Here is an 18,652-nt window from a genome sequence, read left to right on the forward strand (position 1 = left end):
AAATGACTCCAATTACAAGTGCAACATAGATTAAGTGATACCCTGTTTACACCAACAGTTCTCTCTGACCTTAATTTTGTCATCCTACCCATAGATTTGAACATCTAGAAATTAATGTCAGATTTCAAGCATCATTCTTCACACATGACTGTTTAGTTGTACAGCAAACCTTTTCTACCTCTTAAATCAGCTTTTCCACTTGCCTTCACCATGGGGAAAAAAAGGCTAAAAAAAGCCTTTGCCAAAAGAAAAGGGATGATTCATGAAGATTTTTCATGGTCAACAGAAAGTATTTAAAACCTGATTAGACATATGGAAGAGAGAATTTACCATGGGTTTATGTTTCACTGTGCTATGTGAGCTGAATGTATAATCACATCCTTACTAAAACTCCCTTGCTATGACAGAAACAGGCTGGAAATAAGCGTGACTCACTAGCCAATTATACTAGTGCCATAACCTTATGGAAGGGAAATGTCTTGTGTGTTCAGAACTTACGTGAAGGATGTAGTCATCATGACTTCACACATGCTCAGATCACTAAGAAACCTGAGATTTGGCTTGTGGTTTGGTTGTTTTCCTGCACAAAGGTGTAGATCATAGTTGCTTTAATGTTGGCTGCACATTGGATTGAATTTCAAATCGTGCAAGAGATGTTTGTCAGGAAAGATTTTGCAGTCTTGTCCTGAGAATTTCCCATATATGTAATCCTAATACTTTATGGAAGAGTGTCTGGGAAGATTATTAGAACCAGTGTCTGTGAAGATTATTCGTATTTTTTGATAAAAAGAGAAGCCTTTGTCGAATCGATGTGTAATACTGCACAGCAGTATTGGTAAATAGTAGAATGAAACAGCAAATCCTTTGCTAGAGCATAATAGAGGTGAGAATCATGTTTCAAAAACCACTCAGCTGTCTTGACAGGTAAAAAAGAATCTCTTCCGCAAACCCATCACTTCTCAGTTCTGAAGCTAATCCCTCACACAGTTACCAGAATGATTTTGCAGGACTTGAAGCCTCAGCCCATGCTTGTAAATTAAAAACCACTGGGGAATGTTTCTAGGACATGATCTCAGTGATTTTATACAGAGAAATTATTAAATGTTTCTTGGTATGATTTTGGTGGATTTTTTAGCACTCTCCTAGGTGGTTCCTGGGCAGTTCGGGAGTTGGCACGACCAAAGGACTGTTCCCACGAGGTGGCCTCTGGTCAGCAAACTCTTTTGGCAGATAAGAGGACATAGGCATATAACATGAACTTGGTTTTGCTGCTTGGCTGCAGTGGCAGGGAAGTGCTGTGGGTGGGTTCAAACTGCTAATGTAGGTGTCTTAAAAGCAGCAGTGAGGAAAATGGGTTGTTGTGATTCTAACTGAAATGTTTTGTTTATTTTTATTATATTTTCACTGTATGAATTTTGTCAGTGTTACTATTTTACCACATAGTTGCTCTTCAGTGTTGTGGGGAAAAAACATTCCTGCAGGTGTTTTCTATCAGTCACAAAGGAAAATATTAATTCTTCTGCAATCAGCAGAGATTTCTGAAGGCTGGGATTAACACTGATGAAGATGTATATTATCAAATAGCATATGTTTTGTGCATATTAGTTATAAAGCTTGAAGCTGCCTTTTCATCTGTTCTTCAGAGTTAATGGTATGTTAAAAGTAAACAGTAGGGGGTTTTCTCTTTGGTGAGTCAACAATTTTGGGACAGATTGAACCAAAGTGGAAATTTTTCTGTTTTTCAGATCTGTCTGAAATGCTGTCTAAGCAAACTAAAAATGTTTAACCTAGCATTTAATATTTCAGCACTTTAACTTTCTCTAACGTAGGGCAATATTGAAACAAAAATTGTGTTCCTAAAGAAGTAGTCAAAATATTTATCTTAGACCCTCCCCTTCTTGGAATGAAACTGTCAGGTATGGACTGATGTCATTTAACCTGTACTGTATTTTCAGGAAATTTATTATATGCCAAGCAATAATTGAGCTCTTTCTATATTCTCTGATTTTGGTAAATAACAAAACACCTAACTTGGGAACTATTTTTGTTGCTGTAATCATGTGAACAAACAAATAGCGCTCTGATGTTTTATCATTGCACACTAGTAAACAATAGATGAGCACATGCTTTTGTGCCCTTTTTCTGTTTTGGTTTTTGGTTTTGTTTTTTTTTTTTTTTTTTTTAAAGTATGGATATTTTCCTAAATTTTATTTCAGATTTAACTTAATGTCTTCCTCTCAGACTGGGAACCCATAGTAACAGCAAAAAACCTGAATTACTGTATATTAACTATTTTTAAAGATCTAGGTGTCATGTCCTCATGACTACATCATGAATCTGCTGCTTGGTCAAACTCAGTGGACAAGCCTCATGTTATACGATGTGCTCTCCTCTTTATTGCCTAAATAATGGCATTAGGAAAGTAATGTGTTATAACCAAACAAGGGAGAGAAGAACGGAGTAGGGAAATAGAGGATGTTGGCTAAAGCAAAAAGAATGGGGGAAAAATTTGCAGTACAAAAGGTAAAACAAAAAGAAGGGGGTAGTGTGACAATTTGATAAACATATTAGATTGTTTGTATGGTTTGGTGTATGTTTAAATAGCAGCTGTCTCCAAATAACTGATTGAATTAATCAGCATAGGTAAATCTGAGACTGATCATCAATTTCAGTAATGCCAGTTGTTTGTTTTGAACCAGAGCAGAGATTATAGGATCATATAACCAGCAAAAATTGATTTCTAGCATCTTTTACTTTTTTAATATCATCAAGATTTGAGGAAAAATGTGTAATGTATTTGCAACAATATGCATCAGAAAAGGAATTATTGTAAAGATCATTGATACACAGAAAATGTCTCTGATGGTTTCCTTCCTATATCTTCCATTTTGAAACAATGCAGAAACATTTTTTATTTTTTACAAATTGATGGAGGTTTTATTGTATCAACTTTATCTTTCAACATAAAAGGTTGTTGCCCAATATCCCTTTATATGTTTTATCTGAGTTCTGCTCTGATTCAGCAATCCTCCAGTGCTAGGCTGAGATCTATTTATTTCCCTCTCAATCACTTTTTGTTCTTCTAGATGTTACAGTGCAGCATCTTCATAATGGCCAGGAGATGTTCACAAGGATTCCATCTTTCCCCTTTGAAAAAGTTAAGGCTACCTTCTAGAACTGTAGCGCTGTGTGTTGAAATAAGTTGATTTTTCTCTGAAGCATTTCAGTGAATCACAGTAACATGTACAACGTAGAAATTACCTGCTTTCACTCCAAAAACTTTTTTTTTTTTAAAAAAAGCAAGCAGACAGTATTCTGTTTATAATCTTTGAGAGGGCTGAAAACACTCTTTAGAGAAGCTGCTTCTTAAAACATTAAGACTATTATGATAGTTTTAAATGAAAAGAACAGGTAAGTAAGCAAAATTGTGTAAGATTGAGAACTGTTAGCGATCCCTTCTGTTTGAAGAAACGTCTGTGCTGCTATTGTTGGATGGGGTGAAAAAGAAGTATCTCACTTGTGCCATTTTTTCTGTGCTGGCACTGGGGTTTGACAAGAAAAACCCAGCAGGCCCAGAAACTGCTTGCTTGAGTCTGTCTGCAAAAAAAAAGGAGAATTCACTCCACGTGCTGTAAGACATGAATTCAGACTGAAGTCACTGATAGCACACGGGATCATTGTGTTGATAGAAGGCTGCCTATCTGTTCTACCTGAAGCACTGGTCTAGGACATTTCAGCATTTCCAGTATAATTAATAGCTGGAGTTGGAAAAGTTCTAACAAGAGAAGCATATATCCCAAAGTGTAAAAATGCATCTCATCCAAAAACCTTGCACAGGGGTGTCAGTGTGATTGATAATCAAAAGCCAGAGTGTGCCCTCGTATGTGTGCTTGACTTTATAAGGACTCTTGAGAGGCTTCTTTTTTCCTCACACCATTTTCGTTGTCTCTGCTCCACTGCTTAAGAGGTTCAAACAATTTATCATCTGAATTTAAAACCAACAGAAGATACCTGCTGTTTTGCCTTTGTCTCATTTGATAGGCATGCAGCATTATCCCAATAGGAGTTTAAGATGATAAAACACCATGTGAGATAGAAGGCAGGCTGAAACGGTTATATCATCATTAAACTTACAGCACCCTTGGCTGTTATGATGTATTTGTGCTATGTTGTAAGCCTCAAATGAACAATTCAAAAGTAAATGAATAAAAATAGTACCATAGGTTAGAGAGGTGTTCATTACCCCAGATGTTACAGATTTAGAAGCTTTCACTATTCCTCTTGAAATTGTGTGTGTGTGTAAAATAAAAACTTGCTGGATATTTTGGGCATCGTCTTCCTTTCCTTTAGTGTGAGTTCAGAGCTGTTAGAGTATGCTTTGTGATGGAGAGAACATCCAAAACTCTGGCTATACCTTCGCCCCATAATGGGGTCAGGTATCGCTCTGTTCTGGTTGTGCTGAGTGTCAGTCAGAAGCCAAATAAATCCAGATGACATGGCACCAGCTGGATTCATGCTGTTTGCAGTAAAACTTCTACAGGTTTTGATGAGCCAGGGGAAGCAGTGTTGTCACGCTGCTGACAGCTGGGTGCAGGGCCTCGCTTTGTTTAACTAGATACATTAGTCACTGCGGAGAACACTTTAAGATATGTTAGAAGACATTGTCACTGCAGTGGTTTGAAAAGTATTACCAGAGCTTAGCAAGGCATCTGACCGTGATCAAATATTCTTCTTAAATTAAAAGCATGTTTAGGTATTCTGCTCAGCCTGTTCTTAGGTAGCTAATAATGGAGTTGGATCCTCTTGCTCTATTTTGAGGATGTCTTACTGAATCATGCATAGAATGATGTGACTAATTTGTGGAACAGAAGTCCCTGTGCATCAGCTGTTCACTGTGGTTTTCCTGGGGGGAAGATAGGACTTTCTATGTTGAAAGACACTGATCATTCTTTTCAGCATATCAAAGAACAAATGTACTGTGGGCTTTTCTATTGAAAAAAAAAAAATAGAACAAATGGCTTTTATCTGTATTTCCGTCATTACATCTGAATAAATCTCACCGATGCTAATGGGACTTGTAGGAACATAGATAAAAGACAGTCACACTGTCAATGAGATACGGAGCAAAACAGAACAAGGCACACCACAGAGGTAGGAGGGTTCATCCCTGTAGGGGCAACCTGCAAGCATGGAACTCAGCCTGCTTAGAATTAACTATTGGCACGCAAAGCTAAGGCTCTCTGGAATGAAGTACCTAACAGCGGCTAATGCAGTGGCTCTGCAAGCTCACTGAATGCTGAATTGGATGGATCTTTTAGAGAAAAAAGAATTCAGTTTCTGCATCCACTCTGCCATAGGGGCACATAAGAAGTCTGTGATGGAAGACACCCATAAGGACAGTCCAAAAAGCACCTGGGCTCTGTGACTGGGAAGGAATAGATGGGGACTGTGAGGGTTGAGCTACAGCTCTTGATTGTGGGCATAATTTGGGGGTAAGCTGAAACCAGCAGATTCACCTTGAAGAGCAGAAAAGGGGTGAGAGGACAGTGCAAAAGGTCAAAGAGGCAGACTTGTGGGATCCTGTAGAGATTAAGAAAGGAAAAACAGCAAGCAGCATGTTTTTAAAAGTATGTAGAAATATATGATAAAGGAGAAAATTAACAAAGAGCAATACAGTTAGTCCTCGCAACTGATCACAAATGGTAATGTTATCACTGTGAGCAGATGAGGAAGGAAACTCTGGGGGTGGACCCTAGGACAAAGGTGTTAACTGGAGTGGTCTGATACAGAACACAGAAATTATTTATTTCAGTGTAAATCACAGTGTTGACAATGCCAGCATGACCTACAGTTAGCTTTGTTCCTTGACAATTTCTGAGAGGATTTTGTCTAAAATAGTTTAGTTCTGTCCAAGTTGTATCCACAGACACTTGAAAACTGTAGACCAAAAGCAGCGGACACACTGACACCAGTAATGGCTTTGACCTAGATTCAAATATTAGGGATTTTATTTTTTATCTTTTATTTTTCTATTTAAAGTAGTATGGGTTGTCCTCTTTCTTAGTGTAACATACAGATTGAATGTTCAAAGCAAAGAAACAAATTAACTTATGGAAGGCTTCTTTAAAAGGAAAATTGTGCAAGGTATGGTTTTGATCAGCCCCTTTGCTAGGATCCCACCTGTAAATGCAGTTCTTGCGCCTCTCTTGCTATTCAAACTCAAGAAACTCAACATTGCCTTTTAACGCTTGAGTCAGAAGGCAGGCTTTCTGTAAAATGAAGTGACTGCTGCTGTCTTTGATGTACCCTTCTCATTTTACCTGTGGCCGTGTGATATTACCTTTACTGTCTTACAGCCCCTTTATGGTCTGCCAGCATTTTCTTTCTCGAAAAAACAGCATACCTGGGACATGTGCTTCTGAAAAAGCACTGTGTTGTAAACTCATATATTTGTATATTCTTAAGTCAACAGAGAAAAACGATGAGTTACCTTTCCATCCCAGAATATTCATAGTAAATAGAAAAATAAAAATCTTATCAGTCCTTACTGCCAAAGGAAGTCCATAAACAGTCCATACTCCTGAGTGTATGCAAATAAAATTACGTTCAGAGGGATTGAAGAGGTAAAGTTAAAGTATGCATAATTCTACTTGTTAGAGAAGTTACCAAGACTACAATAGAAGAGACTGGCAGTGATTTGAAAGTATCCCTGCTGCTTTGGCAGGAAAACGACCGCACAGCTTACAGTGAATCAATAGAACTTCACTGTAAGCAGATCAGTTCCTAACCGAGTTGACTGAACAAACTACAAGATAACTTTCTTATGGGAATGTAGGTGTGAGCCTTTAAATACGAAGAACTGCTGTTGACTTCAAAATTGAGTCGCCATCACTGATGAACTTCTGAAGAAGTCAATTTACCGTCATTTAAAACTATTTTAGAATAGTTGTTAAATATTTCAAATAAGAGCACGTGCTCTTTCTGTTTCTGCCTATATATTTCCTAATAGATAGTGAAACAGGACTGAAAAGCCTCTGAACACCATGGAGACACTCTTTTGTCAGTGTTGCATTGTGATGCATTTGTGATTTTTTTTTTCTTTGCTTCCTTAACTTTTTTTTTAAACTTCCTTATTTAATTTCTGTTCAGTGTGTATGTTCATTTCAGTGATACTGTAGTTCATCTCATAAGTTATTTAATTTTAACTTGTGAATACTACTCCGAGGCACCTAGCAGGCTTAATAACATGTTAGCCACCTAGTCATCGTGCTTCCCAGGTCAGCTGTAGAACACAATAAATCTTTTGGAAGTACTTAGCATAAATCTATTTCATCAAAATGGCTATATACTTTCACTTTGTCAAAATACCTACGTGTTGGCTTTCTTTGCTGTTTAAATGCTGTTCTATTTGTTCCTAACTTCCCCTGTTTAACAGCAGACAAACCCAGGGAGCACTGAATGAATCGGATGATCCCGAAACAGGCTGTCTAACTGATAACAAGCCAACTTCTCGACACTTCTATCCTGTCGCCTTGCTGCTTGTCAGCTCACACTTGCTGGTTGTGTGGCTTATTTTAAGTCTTGCTTTGCTATTAGCCAAATATCAATAAACTTCACTTGTGTTCCTTTCTTTTCTACAAATAGCAACAAACTAACTTTAGAAAAAGGAATTATGCTGTAATATTTCTACAGTCTCAGACCCCAAGAATTCGTCTTTAAGATACAGATGTCTGAAATGTACTATGTTTTGTTATTTTTTTTCTGAACTCTAAGAAGTATACTATGCATTGAGTGAATTGATTTGCTCTTTCTGTTCATGATAAAGCTTTCCCACTGTAATTAGCTCAAAGAAAGCCCATTTACAATGCTGTCACTGTATACAAGAAGATGTGGAATCCTGAATGCTTGAACCCTCTTCCCAGAGTAATTAGTCTGACAAAAAAAAAAAAAAAAAAAACAAAAAAACAATTTGCACAGCACAAACTAACCCCTAGACAAATATTACAGGGTGGTGGTTTGTGAGACTTAACTTTCATTGTGTTATTTTCATTGTTATTAGCTGATGGGATCTTTTTGTTTAACAAATGATTATTACTTTGCTACAACTAACCCTTTTCTGTCAAGTAACTAAATGGAATAGAGTAAGTTCTGGTTTGTAATGGAATTAACCTGTTTGTAATTGTTGCTTTAGTTGCTTTTGCTTTCAAGACACTTTTATATTCTTTTTAACGAAGTCCTGTTTATGTCTTGATGCACCACTTTGGCACTTGTGACTTTTGTACTGTATGTGAACAAACATCCTTCCTTTATAAAGCAGAGAGTTGGATTGGGCTGTTTGAAAAGCCATTCTCTCTTTTTTCTTTCCTTTTTTCATTGCAAAGCCGAACATACGGGAAATGAAGCAGAGATGAAACTTTTCCTTCACAGATCTCTAGGGCCAGACTTAATAAAATGCCTTATTTCTAGAATACACATTTTTAGGGCAACGTGTACTCTCACACATATAGTAAACAATTTGAAAAAAGTATGAGAAGGTTTAAAAGGCAAATATATTTCTGGAATTAGAAGAAAATGTATCATTAAAGTATTTAATTTTTTTTTACTAAACTTTAAACCTCAAGGGCAAATATATTAGGGGGAAAAAAATCTTATCACCTATTTCTGAGGGCAATAACTGTACTGGGCCTGGCCTTGGATTTAATTTTGTAAGATGTATCATCACTTGTGGAAAACAAAAATGTAGAGCTGAATCTTTGTTATTTTTACTTCAACTGTTGCTGAAACTCTGCAATGAACAAATAAAGCATATTTATTTATTCTGTGTTTCATGAAGTTGTACTTTTTCCCCCTTTCACTAGAGAAGGATGCCGCATAGAGAATGTACTGAAGAATGTCAAATGCAGAAAGTATGCATTCAACATGATACAGCTGATGGCTTTCCCAAAGTACTACAGACCTCCAGAAGGGACATATGGAAAAGCTGACACCTAAGTTTAACAAAAACGTAATCAGGAACATACATCACGCTAATTAGTGAATATAAAAATCGCTGTTTATGACTTATTAATTGGGAATGTGTAACCAGTTGAGGTGTTATTTTTATCAGGTTTTTATTTTACATTAAAATAACTCCAATTAGTCGTTATGAAATAAAATATCATGAAAAAGCAATGGACTGAATAGTCTCAAAACCAAATATATTCAACTTTTCTTTGTGAAGCTGATGCTTAGTATGACTCATAAGCCATCTGGAATTAGTTTTTTGGGTCGTTTGATCAAAGATTAAAAAGGGAAATGTCATTTGCTATAGGAACTGAGGTTAGCAATCTGGAAGGTGGCATTCTGACTCTGAACCAGAACCTGAGATTTGATTTAAGGGGTCTTTACTGCTGGAAATAGGGATTTCTGGAACCAGCACAGCACCAAGGTCTTGATCACTAATAATTAAATCCTTCACAGAAGTGTTTATGAAAGGTGCTAATGTTAATACCTGGGCTAAATATAATTTTGTTAATTACATTTAGCTACTTTACATAAGCATGGTAACTTCATAATATGTTTTCAGTAATTACAGCCGTAATTTCAGTAATTCCATTCTGATTTCTTGCAGTTCATTTGGATGTATCATTCTTGGCTTTCTGTACCACAGCCAAATACCACTTATTTCACTTTCACATAGATCACGTTGAAATCAGGGGGATTAATTCTTCAAGTAAGGTGACGTGAATTTGGTCTGTCATGTTCCTGTTTACTGTAAACCCTTAAAACTAAATTTTCTTTAGTGGTAGGGAAAATGAGTTGTATATCCAAGAGTTAATGTATCTTTAGGCTATAAAAACATGTATGTTTTTACAAAGCCTAAGATAAATGTTATGAGTAACTTGCTGTATTAGGACTAGTTATCCACTGCAGCTGATTTATATCAAATTTATAATGCTGCATGTAGACCCTCTAGGATGAAGAACTGTCAGCTTTTAAAATGAATGTCAATGCTTCTGCCAGCTTGTGTTAGTCCTGAAATTTTGCCTTGCAAAGAACATGTGTTTTCTAATTGTATCTATTTATTGCTGCCTTCTGCCTGCCAGACAGAAATACAATTAAAAAAACCCCAAATATTCACTCTTTACTGACCTTTATGTAATGCATTCATTTTGAGGAAAAAATAGCTAGAGCAGAAATGTGAGAATTTTATCCTAATGACACTGCACGGGGAATTTGAGCATTTGTAGAAAATTGTAATTGCCGTGGATAAAGAAGTTAATGTTTGCTTGCTCCTATGGAAGTCAAAGAAATCTTGATGCACCGCTGAGTTATAATTTGTTCTTTTTAATCCATTAATGCCCATTACTGGGTATAAATATGTAACTACTAGTAAAATAATAGTAAAATTACTAAAAGAGCCTAATTCTGCAAACTCTGATTGGGCGATTACGCAGAAATTATCTGTCCTGTGAATGAAATTAAACCATCTTGTATATTTGCAAGATCAGGCTTTGGGGCTAGTAGGAGAACATCAGGGAGAGATCTTTGTTCCAATATTCATTGACTTCAGTGAAGCCAGGAATTCACGTATACAATGTAGTTACCTAACTAATTGGGAGGTTTTTTCCAAAGTAAAGTAGGTCCTTTAAATAGCGTTTTGGTGCATGTGTTGTATATTTCTATTATATAATGTGCCAACATGAATGACTTCTTTGTTCTTCTGGAATGTATTCAACAACAGAAGTCAGAAGAGTTGGCATTGCATCACAGATAAGCTCAGACAGATGAGAATATAATGCCTTGATTTTTTTTCCTGTTGTGTAGAAATGGACACTACTCATTGGGTGGGGGGACGTGTGCATAAATTTGTGTTTGGGTCTTCAACTAAAACGTAGCTGATCTGTAAAAAACTTTTTTTGTGGATTTATGTAGCATAAATGTTCTTAGCAAAGTAATGTTTTTTTCTGTCAGACTGCTGCAGTAGCCCTCACTATCTGCCATGTTTTATTATTAGCTTAAAAAGCCCTACATGTACGGTTTAGAAATAGTGATAAATTCCTCATGTACCTGTGTAATAATCCCACAGATGTACAATAGAGAATGCTGGCCTTCCTACAGTAATTCTGAAACAATCTGGAAAAGTCTATGTGGGGATGGTATTCACTGGTGGGTATTATAGATTCTTGTAGTTCTTTATCTTAGTCCCATAGGCATTCTGTCAAGTTCAAAATATGAAATTCTATAGATTTTCTTCTTATCAGGAAAACAGTCTTTCAAGATCTCACCTCAGCATTTTAATCCCACTTGGATTCTAAATTGCTGTTGTCACTGTCATGTTACTTTTGTATTGAAGATGTTTTCTACACTGAAGCCACATTTTTGGAGGAGAGGAAAAAAAAAAAAAGGCATTGGATTACTGTCCTTTTTGTTTTAACAGCCACTCCCAGTATGTTCTTGTGAAATTAAATGATCTGTTATTTATTGAAGATAATTAAGAAAGAAAAGCAAAACCCACATCAGTGTGCTGCAGTGAAACTTCATTGAGCTTGGGCCATTACAGCAGACTAGTCTGGGTTTTGTGCTCAATAAGGCTGAACTTTTTCAAGCCAATGTTTTGATTGGAACATCATTCTGTAGGTCATGAGACCCTTGTAAAACCCGCTGACGCAGTTCCAATTTTCCTAGAAGAGCCTTGTTGCTTCAGTACTGAAACAGGCTCAGATGTTTCCTTGTTTGGTCATTGCCTGCTGTGGGCTACTGCAGTTCATACAGGCAAAGGTTGTGTCGTCAAAGCTGAGTTGTCAGCTAAGCATGGATTCAAAATTAGTGGTTTTTCTGGTTGGTCTTTTATGAAGAAACAAAGGGGGTTTTGCTGCAGGTTGGTAGTTATGTTACTTGGAGTACATTTACTCTTTGTAGGAGCTGCTTCAAGCCCTGTGCATTGTTTGAATGCCTAACAGAGAAGTCTAATCGTGAGGTCGTGCACATATCGTTATAGTTCACTGTGAATATCAGAGGAGTAAAATTAAGCAAATGAATTTTTATGAGCAATCTACACCATTTGTTTTGCAAAGCGTTAAAGGAAATATACTGATCTTGGTGGTGGATTCACAGAAGATGGTTCCATATCTGCTCTCTTAAAACTTTTGTAAGGTGTAAAATAATCTGCTTTGAGGGGAGAGCAGTTCTCAAGGGCTAGAAGATGAACATTCAAAAATGTGTCTGGCATCTAAAGCCAAATCCGGTCCTACTCACCGAATATATTATTTGTAGAAATAAGGTCATCAGGATCTGCCTTGAGGAATCCTGACATAAGGGCTTCTAGCTTTGAATATCTGTACAGTGCATTACACACTTATATGGGGGGGGGGGTGTGTACCACAGACTAGTGTCTAAATAAAGAGCTAGTATAAAATGTCAAAAAAATAAGGAAAGGAAAGTTAAAATCATTTTTTCTCAGAGATGATTGTAGTACTGTTATAATACATAACATGTGTAGGCCTGACATTATTAAGCAGGCAGGTCTTTTTTTCTGAAGTCTTCTTTGAGGGAATTTAAAATATGTTCTTGTTAATGTTTATACTTCGGCTTTTATGGAGCAATTAGGAAACAGACATTTTAATTATGTTATCTGATTATTTTTTTTTTGTCCATGTGGAGCTGTGTATTTTGTTGGAATACGAGCAATTTATGTGTTATAAAGAACAAATAATCTAGGAGGACAGCAGAAACAAAATGTTAACTGAGAAAGAGCCTTAATGAAGTCCTTTGCAATGTTAATTTTTGTACTGTCTGAATTTTGGCATTATATAACTGAAATAAGGAAATTAAAAAACACTTCCTGTGTCTAAGTCAATCAGTCCTGATGAAAATTCACTTATTTGAGGTGACGTAAAATGTAATGGTATTCTAAATCATCGCTAGTAATTTAAGTGTAAAGAAGTGCAACGTACCATTTTGAAGCCCACTGTATAATATGCCTATTATGAGCTTCAGAAAATAAGCTTATTTTTATTTCTACTTTAAACACAAGTTCCAGGAAATCCTATGGTCCACTTAGAAAAAGCTGAAAATGCACCGAACATCAACTGTTGTAATAAAGAAATCGCATTAAAAACTATGCAGCAAAATTACTTGCGTATGTAATCAATTAACAATCTACAACGTATATTGTGTCAGTTGGCTATGTTGTAAACTGGAAACCATTGGTATCTATATTTATGTTTTTTTTATTGTAAAGAAGTGTGCTGTACAGGCAATGCCATGAGACATGAATTTGCATCTTGCTTTTCACATATTTGCAGCTTAAAAGCAGATGTTTACAATCAAAGTGCTTAAATTGCACATTTAAAAAAAAATCATACAAATTCTTTTTTAAAGAAAAAAAAGAAAATTCCCAGACTTCAGTCTCTAGAACATTGGGGTTTTTTCCTTGGTCACGTAACACATTGATTGTTGTGTTGCCAGAGCATTCAGCTTACACTCTGCAGCACTCAAACATTTATTTGCCTTTTCTCTCATAGCATTTACTGAATAAGTAATGTAACAACGATGACTTTCAGCACAATACTCATGATCCAAGATTAAAACCTTGCATTTGCTCAAATAAACGTGAAACTTAATACTTCTGAATAAATAAAAATAGAAGACACTTGTGAACTAATGTAATCGTATTCCAAAGAGATGAAACATAAAGCCTGGGGTTTGTGTGCTGACAGGGAGAAAGAGTTATGGTAGAAATCTGACTGTGATAATAGAGCGCCCTGGATCTCTGTGGGGTTTGGAGTGGTGAGATTTGGACCATGCTGCTCTTACTTAGGTCTCCAACTATTGGCAGTGGTATTTTGTACTCTTTCCATGCATGCAAAGTACTTTAAAAGTTTTCAGCACTTCTGTTTATGAATGGTCTGACTTCAAAATTTCTAAAATCCCATGTTACTTTGATACTTGTTTTCATTTTGTGTAATTGCTCCTTGTAGTGTTCCTGTCTCACACTCTGGAGCACATGGGGCTATGTATAAGTAACACTAACAGGACTTCAGTCCATAGTGTGTGTTTGTTCAGAGAAATGAAGCACAACTATAGCAATTCAACTCTTTTTATATTTCAGGATTTAGTATTTTTGTTTCATTGCTGTCTGTAAGCCATGTCCATTGTACACTGTGTGTATATTTTTATTTAAATAAATGTGATGTTTATTTTTTATGTTTCTGACTTTTTTGTTTGTTATTCATTTTTCATTTTCATTATGGTGGTGTTGCCCAGAGGGCAGATTGTGCATGATGCTGAGAGCGGTTTCTCTCCTAAAGGAGGCAGTGGAAGCCCACCCACAGTTCCCGTCACTGCTAGGAGCAAGTATTTAAGAAAAGCTCCAACACAACAGCAAGAAGTCTGCAATGACCATAAATTAGTTGTTTCTATTTTTCCAAGTCTTACTACAGCTTTCGTCTCAGAACCAGGTGAGTCCTGCGTTTTCTAATTGAAAACAAGCAAAACACTCACATACCCGTAAGGAAGGAAACCCCTTTCACATAACTATTGATCTGTATAGAGTTATTCGGTGTAACAGAGGTGGAATCAATGTCTTTCATAATGAAGGCTATTAAAAAGGCAACGTAGCATGCTTTGGCTGGTATTTTGCCTTCACCACCTTAATGCCGGATTCTAGACCTTGCAAAATAAGTAAGAGTTGCTTCTGTGCTTTTTTATTTTGAGTTGTTGTTGATAACTAATGTATTGTATGATCTGTCATCACAAGGAAAGGTAAGTTCTCCATGGTTGGCTGAAATGTAGCAAATAGAAATTCTTTTGGAGTATATAATAAAATGTGTTTCACCCTCTGTATTATCAGTACTATGATTAGAAGCTTGTTGCATAATTTACTTTCTCTGTTTATGTGTTAGTATGTTTAGCTGTTTTACTGTGATATATTTGATGAGAGTTAATTACCTGCAAGGTTCTTGATAACCTTTAGAAAGCACCAGGAACTAATAGTTATTGTGGTAGTAATGGTAATAAGTTATAAAGCTGTTAGCATTCAGCCTAGGAATTTTGTCTCTTACTAATAAAAGTGACAGTCTTTTAAAAATACTTTGTCTCACTTTGCATGCTTATGGATTTTATCTTCCATGTCAATTGGGAACCACTTTTTTCTCATGACAATGTAAGAGAGAAAAGGAGAAAGAACCTACAGCGGTATTGAGGTGGTAGAGTAGTATGATACTAAAATATGTTTTCACCAATTCCCTTTCCAAAGTTACTTTGGGGCATATTTGAGTAGAAGTATGTCCTGGTGTTTCTGAACCATAGTCTTCAGTGGTCTACACTGGGCTGTCCATTGTTGGCACTGAGAACCTATGTACAGAAATGCTGCTTCTGCCAGGAGCTCTCCCGTGCACTTAGTGTTGAGTCTTGTATGGATCGCAGCCTCTAATAGTTCTGTGACAATCATTGTTAATGGAATTAAGGGCAATAGGTTCTACGTGCAAACTGAAGTGTGTGCTGCTTGCTTTGCCCAAATAAACAGACTCTCTGCATTTCTGTGTAGGCTGTCTAACCCAGTATATAAATGAGAAGTACTCTTGCTCTGCTGCAGGGAAGCTTTTTGGCATTGTTAGTGAAGATGTAAACTGCTTCTAAATAAACTGGGATGAGAAGTTGAATTTTAAAAGTAGCTGAGATTTTGTTCATGTGTGTATATATGTGTATACATATGCATATTATATATACACTTGCATATTTTTCATATACTGTAGGATGGGAAAAGGCAGTTAAAGAAGATCAATTCAAAAGCTGAACTTGTTATATTTCTAGCAGTTGGATACAGTTTTGCTATTGGAAGTGTTGCACAAAAGATAGGTTCACGTGAGCAAAGCTTTAGCAGGGCCTGTACCGTGCCTGGTGGCATATATTGACTCAAACGGTAAAAGTTGCTTCTATGGAAATAACAAAAGGAGAGAGAGAAAAAGGAAAGGGGAGATGTTTCCCAGCAGCTCTCACTGGGGAGGCAGGTGTTTCCCGGACTGAGTCTGCCATTCCTGTCAGGAGCGCTAAGAGCTCCAGCCTTGGCTGGTTGTTCCTGCTCGTAACGCTGCTGGCACTGATCAAAGTGGGCCTCCATCAGGGCAGTTCTGTCTGCTGACAGGCTGTAAGGCTTTGTGCATGTGTGTCTTTGGGTCTCTAATGAAAATCAAAGGCTACAACCGAGGGGCAGGAAGAGGGGGAATAAAGGGATGAATTCTGTGCCAGTGGCAATCAGTTCCCGTAAGCGCCAGCCACAACAGTGCTGGGCTGCAGGTGCAAGGCTGTGAGAATAACAGCATAAGAATAAGCAAAAAATACTGCTAGGCTCCTTTCATCTTTCCGCAGAAAAGTCCACATGGATATCCATTTTTCATGCAAGAATAATTTGTGACTGCTGTAATTTACAGGACAAAGCAGTTTAAACTGCTGACTTGAACAGAATTAGAACACTGTCATACATAAGCGCTGATTGCCACAGCAGAATTTGCCCCTTGGGTGATATCACTCCTTAGAGATTTTCTTGCAGTGTAAAGCTTAACAAATTTTGAAACAGAGAAAAGCTTTTAAGGTCTGATCCCGAAGTCATTATTCACAAGTGAAGGGTCAGAAATGGGGCACTTCAGGTGAGAAACTAACTCCAAGGACCAGATTTTGAGAGGGTTCAGAAGCATTCGCATTCCTGGACTTTGGTTCAGAACTGTGATGGCAAAACCATTTTGTTTGTACAAGGCCCCACACAGTAAGAGCTTGTTCATAGTCATGATCTGTGAATACTCTTTCAGCATGCATAAAAGTTGATGACAGTTTCCTGTAAATTATTATAATATATGGCTAACTCTCTAATGAACTTGCACACAGAAGCAAATATACGCCTTTAACGCGGTCCCTTTAGAAAGGATATGTGCAGTAAAATATTCAAAAGCATCTGAATGGGGTCTGGTTTTGTTAGTAAGACATAGGTTTCCAGCCTGCCTGGGCACTTATAAAGGAAAAAATACATTGCATAAATAACATCTTAATTCTGTTTTCCCCGGTACTACTTAAGTCAGGACAGGATAAATCAAGGTAGAGTCTCAACACATTCTATTTTAATTTAGTTTTTCTCGGGTATGTTGGGTGGTAAGGGAAAGGCTAGAGAAGCCCAAGTTAATGAAATGCCATAGCCTGGCTCTTAGTGTTTTTCAAACAAGACCCGAATATCAGGAAATAGTGACAAAGGATGTGTCAGACGCATGTTCATAAATTGGCTCATCTGACCTCGTTCTGTTTCCAGGTGGAGACTTAGAGCCTTTGTCACAAAGATGAGAATGGTGTTAATGTGTGACACACACAGGACTTGTTTCCAGCAGCCAAATTCTGCTGCCTGCTCTGTAATGTGGCAGCTCTCAACCAGGCTCAACTGGAGCTCAGTAATCCCAAAGGAAACTTCTCAATAATTCACAGCCTTCTTACCGCTCAGTTCCATGCATGATGTTTCAGTGCTGGGGAGCAACAGGCAAGTGCAGCCGCCCCCCCACCCCATAGTGCACCATGGCACCTGGATTCTCATTACGTATAGCAACTGTACGGCTAGATGATTATGCAAGGAATTCAGAGTTAAGTTTAGGGGGATGTACATCAAACACCTGGCAGATAAACAGGTGTAATAAAATCAGGGAGCAAAAAGAGCTCTGACTAGTCAAGGACAGATAAGAAAGGTCACGTCTTAACCTGAGCTCTACATTTTAGCCTGCATTCAACTTATGTTTCCACCTGAGATATTCTTGGAGCTGGAATACTTTGTTGCTTTGTGACTGTGGTAGCAGCTATGATGGAAATAGACTACCGGTTTATCAACATATATATGAAAAATGTCCTTTAACAAATGACGGGATTGTTTAAGAGCTGTGGCTGCTCGGTCAAGCAGGTATCGTGTGTGTACGTTCTCATACAGGCAAAATGATTTTGCAGAAAAATGGTCATACCACTTATTATGCTCTCGCAAAAGCAAGGGACCAAGACAGTGCTTAACTGAGAAGGTAAGGAGTGCAAGAATGCATCAAGGCAATCGTTTTTTTATGATTGTGTCTCTGGATTTTACATCCAAAGATTAAAAGACCCTTTAGAGGTTGATTACAAGACCTAATATAAACAGAAAGTACTTGCGTGTTTAGATAAGTTAAATATTTGCAATGTTCCACAGAAGCTTTTGATCCAAACCAAGCTAATTTTCACCCTGAAAAAAACCCAAAACTCCAAAAATGCCATTAAGTAATATTAAACAGTACTTTTAACAGCTACCTTTACCTTCTAATGATACACCACCTCCATGCTTTTTTTGAAACAGAAGTTCATTAAAAAATAATTTAAAAAGAAATCAGGGCTCTTCCTTTTTTAATATCAATATGGGAAAAAGAAGTGAGCATTTCGTATGAGTGGAAAGTAGTAGCTGTTAGCAGTTTTTTTGTGTGAATCCAGTTAGTGTCCTTAGCTAGAAAATGCTGATAAGAGTTAAAAAAAAAGAAAAAGGTGAAGCACCCAGTTTATATTTATGTATTCATGGGCATAGTTAATGGACATCAGTAGGGAAGGTGTGCTCCCAAACTTTTTTAAAAATCAACAGGAAACACAATGCAATTCCCTTTTGCCTTAAACTTATTAAGTCAAA

At 37.1% G+C, this 18,652-nt stretch overlaps 1 protein-coding gene across 4 annotated transcripts in view; it reads left to right on the forward strand.

Moving 5' to 3' along the window:
• INPP4B (inositol polyphosphate-4-phosphatase type II B) overlaps positions 1-18,652 on the forward strand; it is a 364,993-nt gene that overhangs the window by 314,814 nt on the left and 31,527 nt on the right. For 2 of the 4 annotated variants that reach the window (XM_074588896.1, XM_074588901.1), the window contains one exon: positions 14,248-14,441. In XM_074588896.1, the coding sequence (XP_074444997.1) occupies positions 14,248-14,441 (194 nt within the window). Of the gene's footprint in view, positions 1-8,858; positions 10,130-14,247; positions 14,442-18,652 lie in introns of those variants that run through there. The other 2 variants (XM_074588899.1, XM_074588900.1) reach the window with 2 other exon arrangements.

The sequence above is a fragment of the Larus michahellis genome, chromosome 5 (genome assembly GCF_964199755.1).
Source record: "Larus michahellis chromosome 5, bLarMic1.1, whole genome shotgun sequence".
In the NCBI taxonomy this organism is placed as follows: domain Eukaryota; kingdom Metazoa; phylum Chordata; class Aves; order Charadriiformes; family Laridae; genus Larus; species Larus michahellis.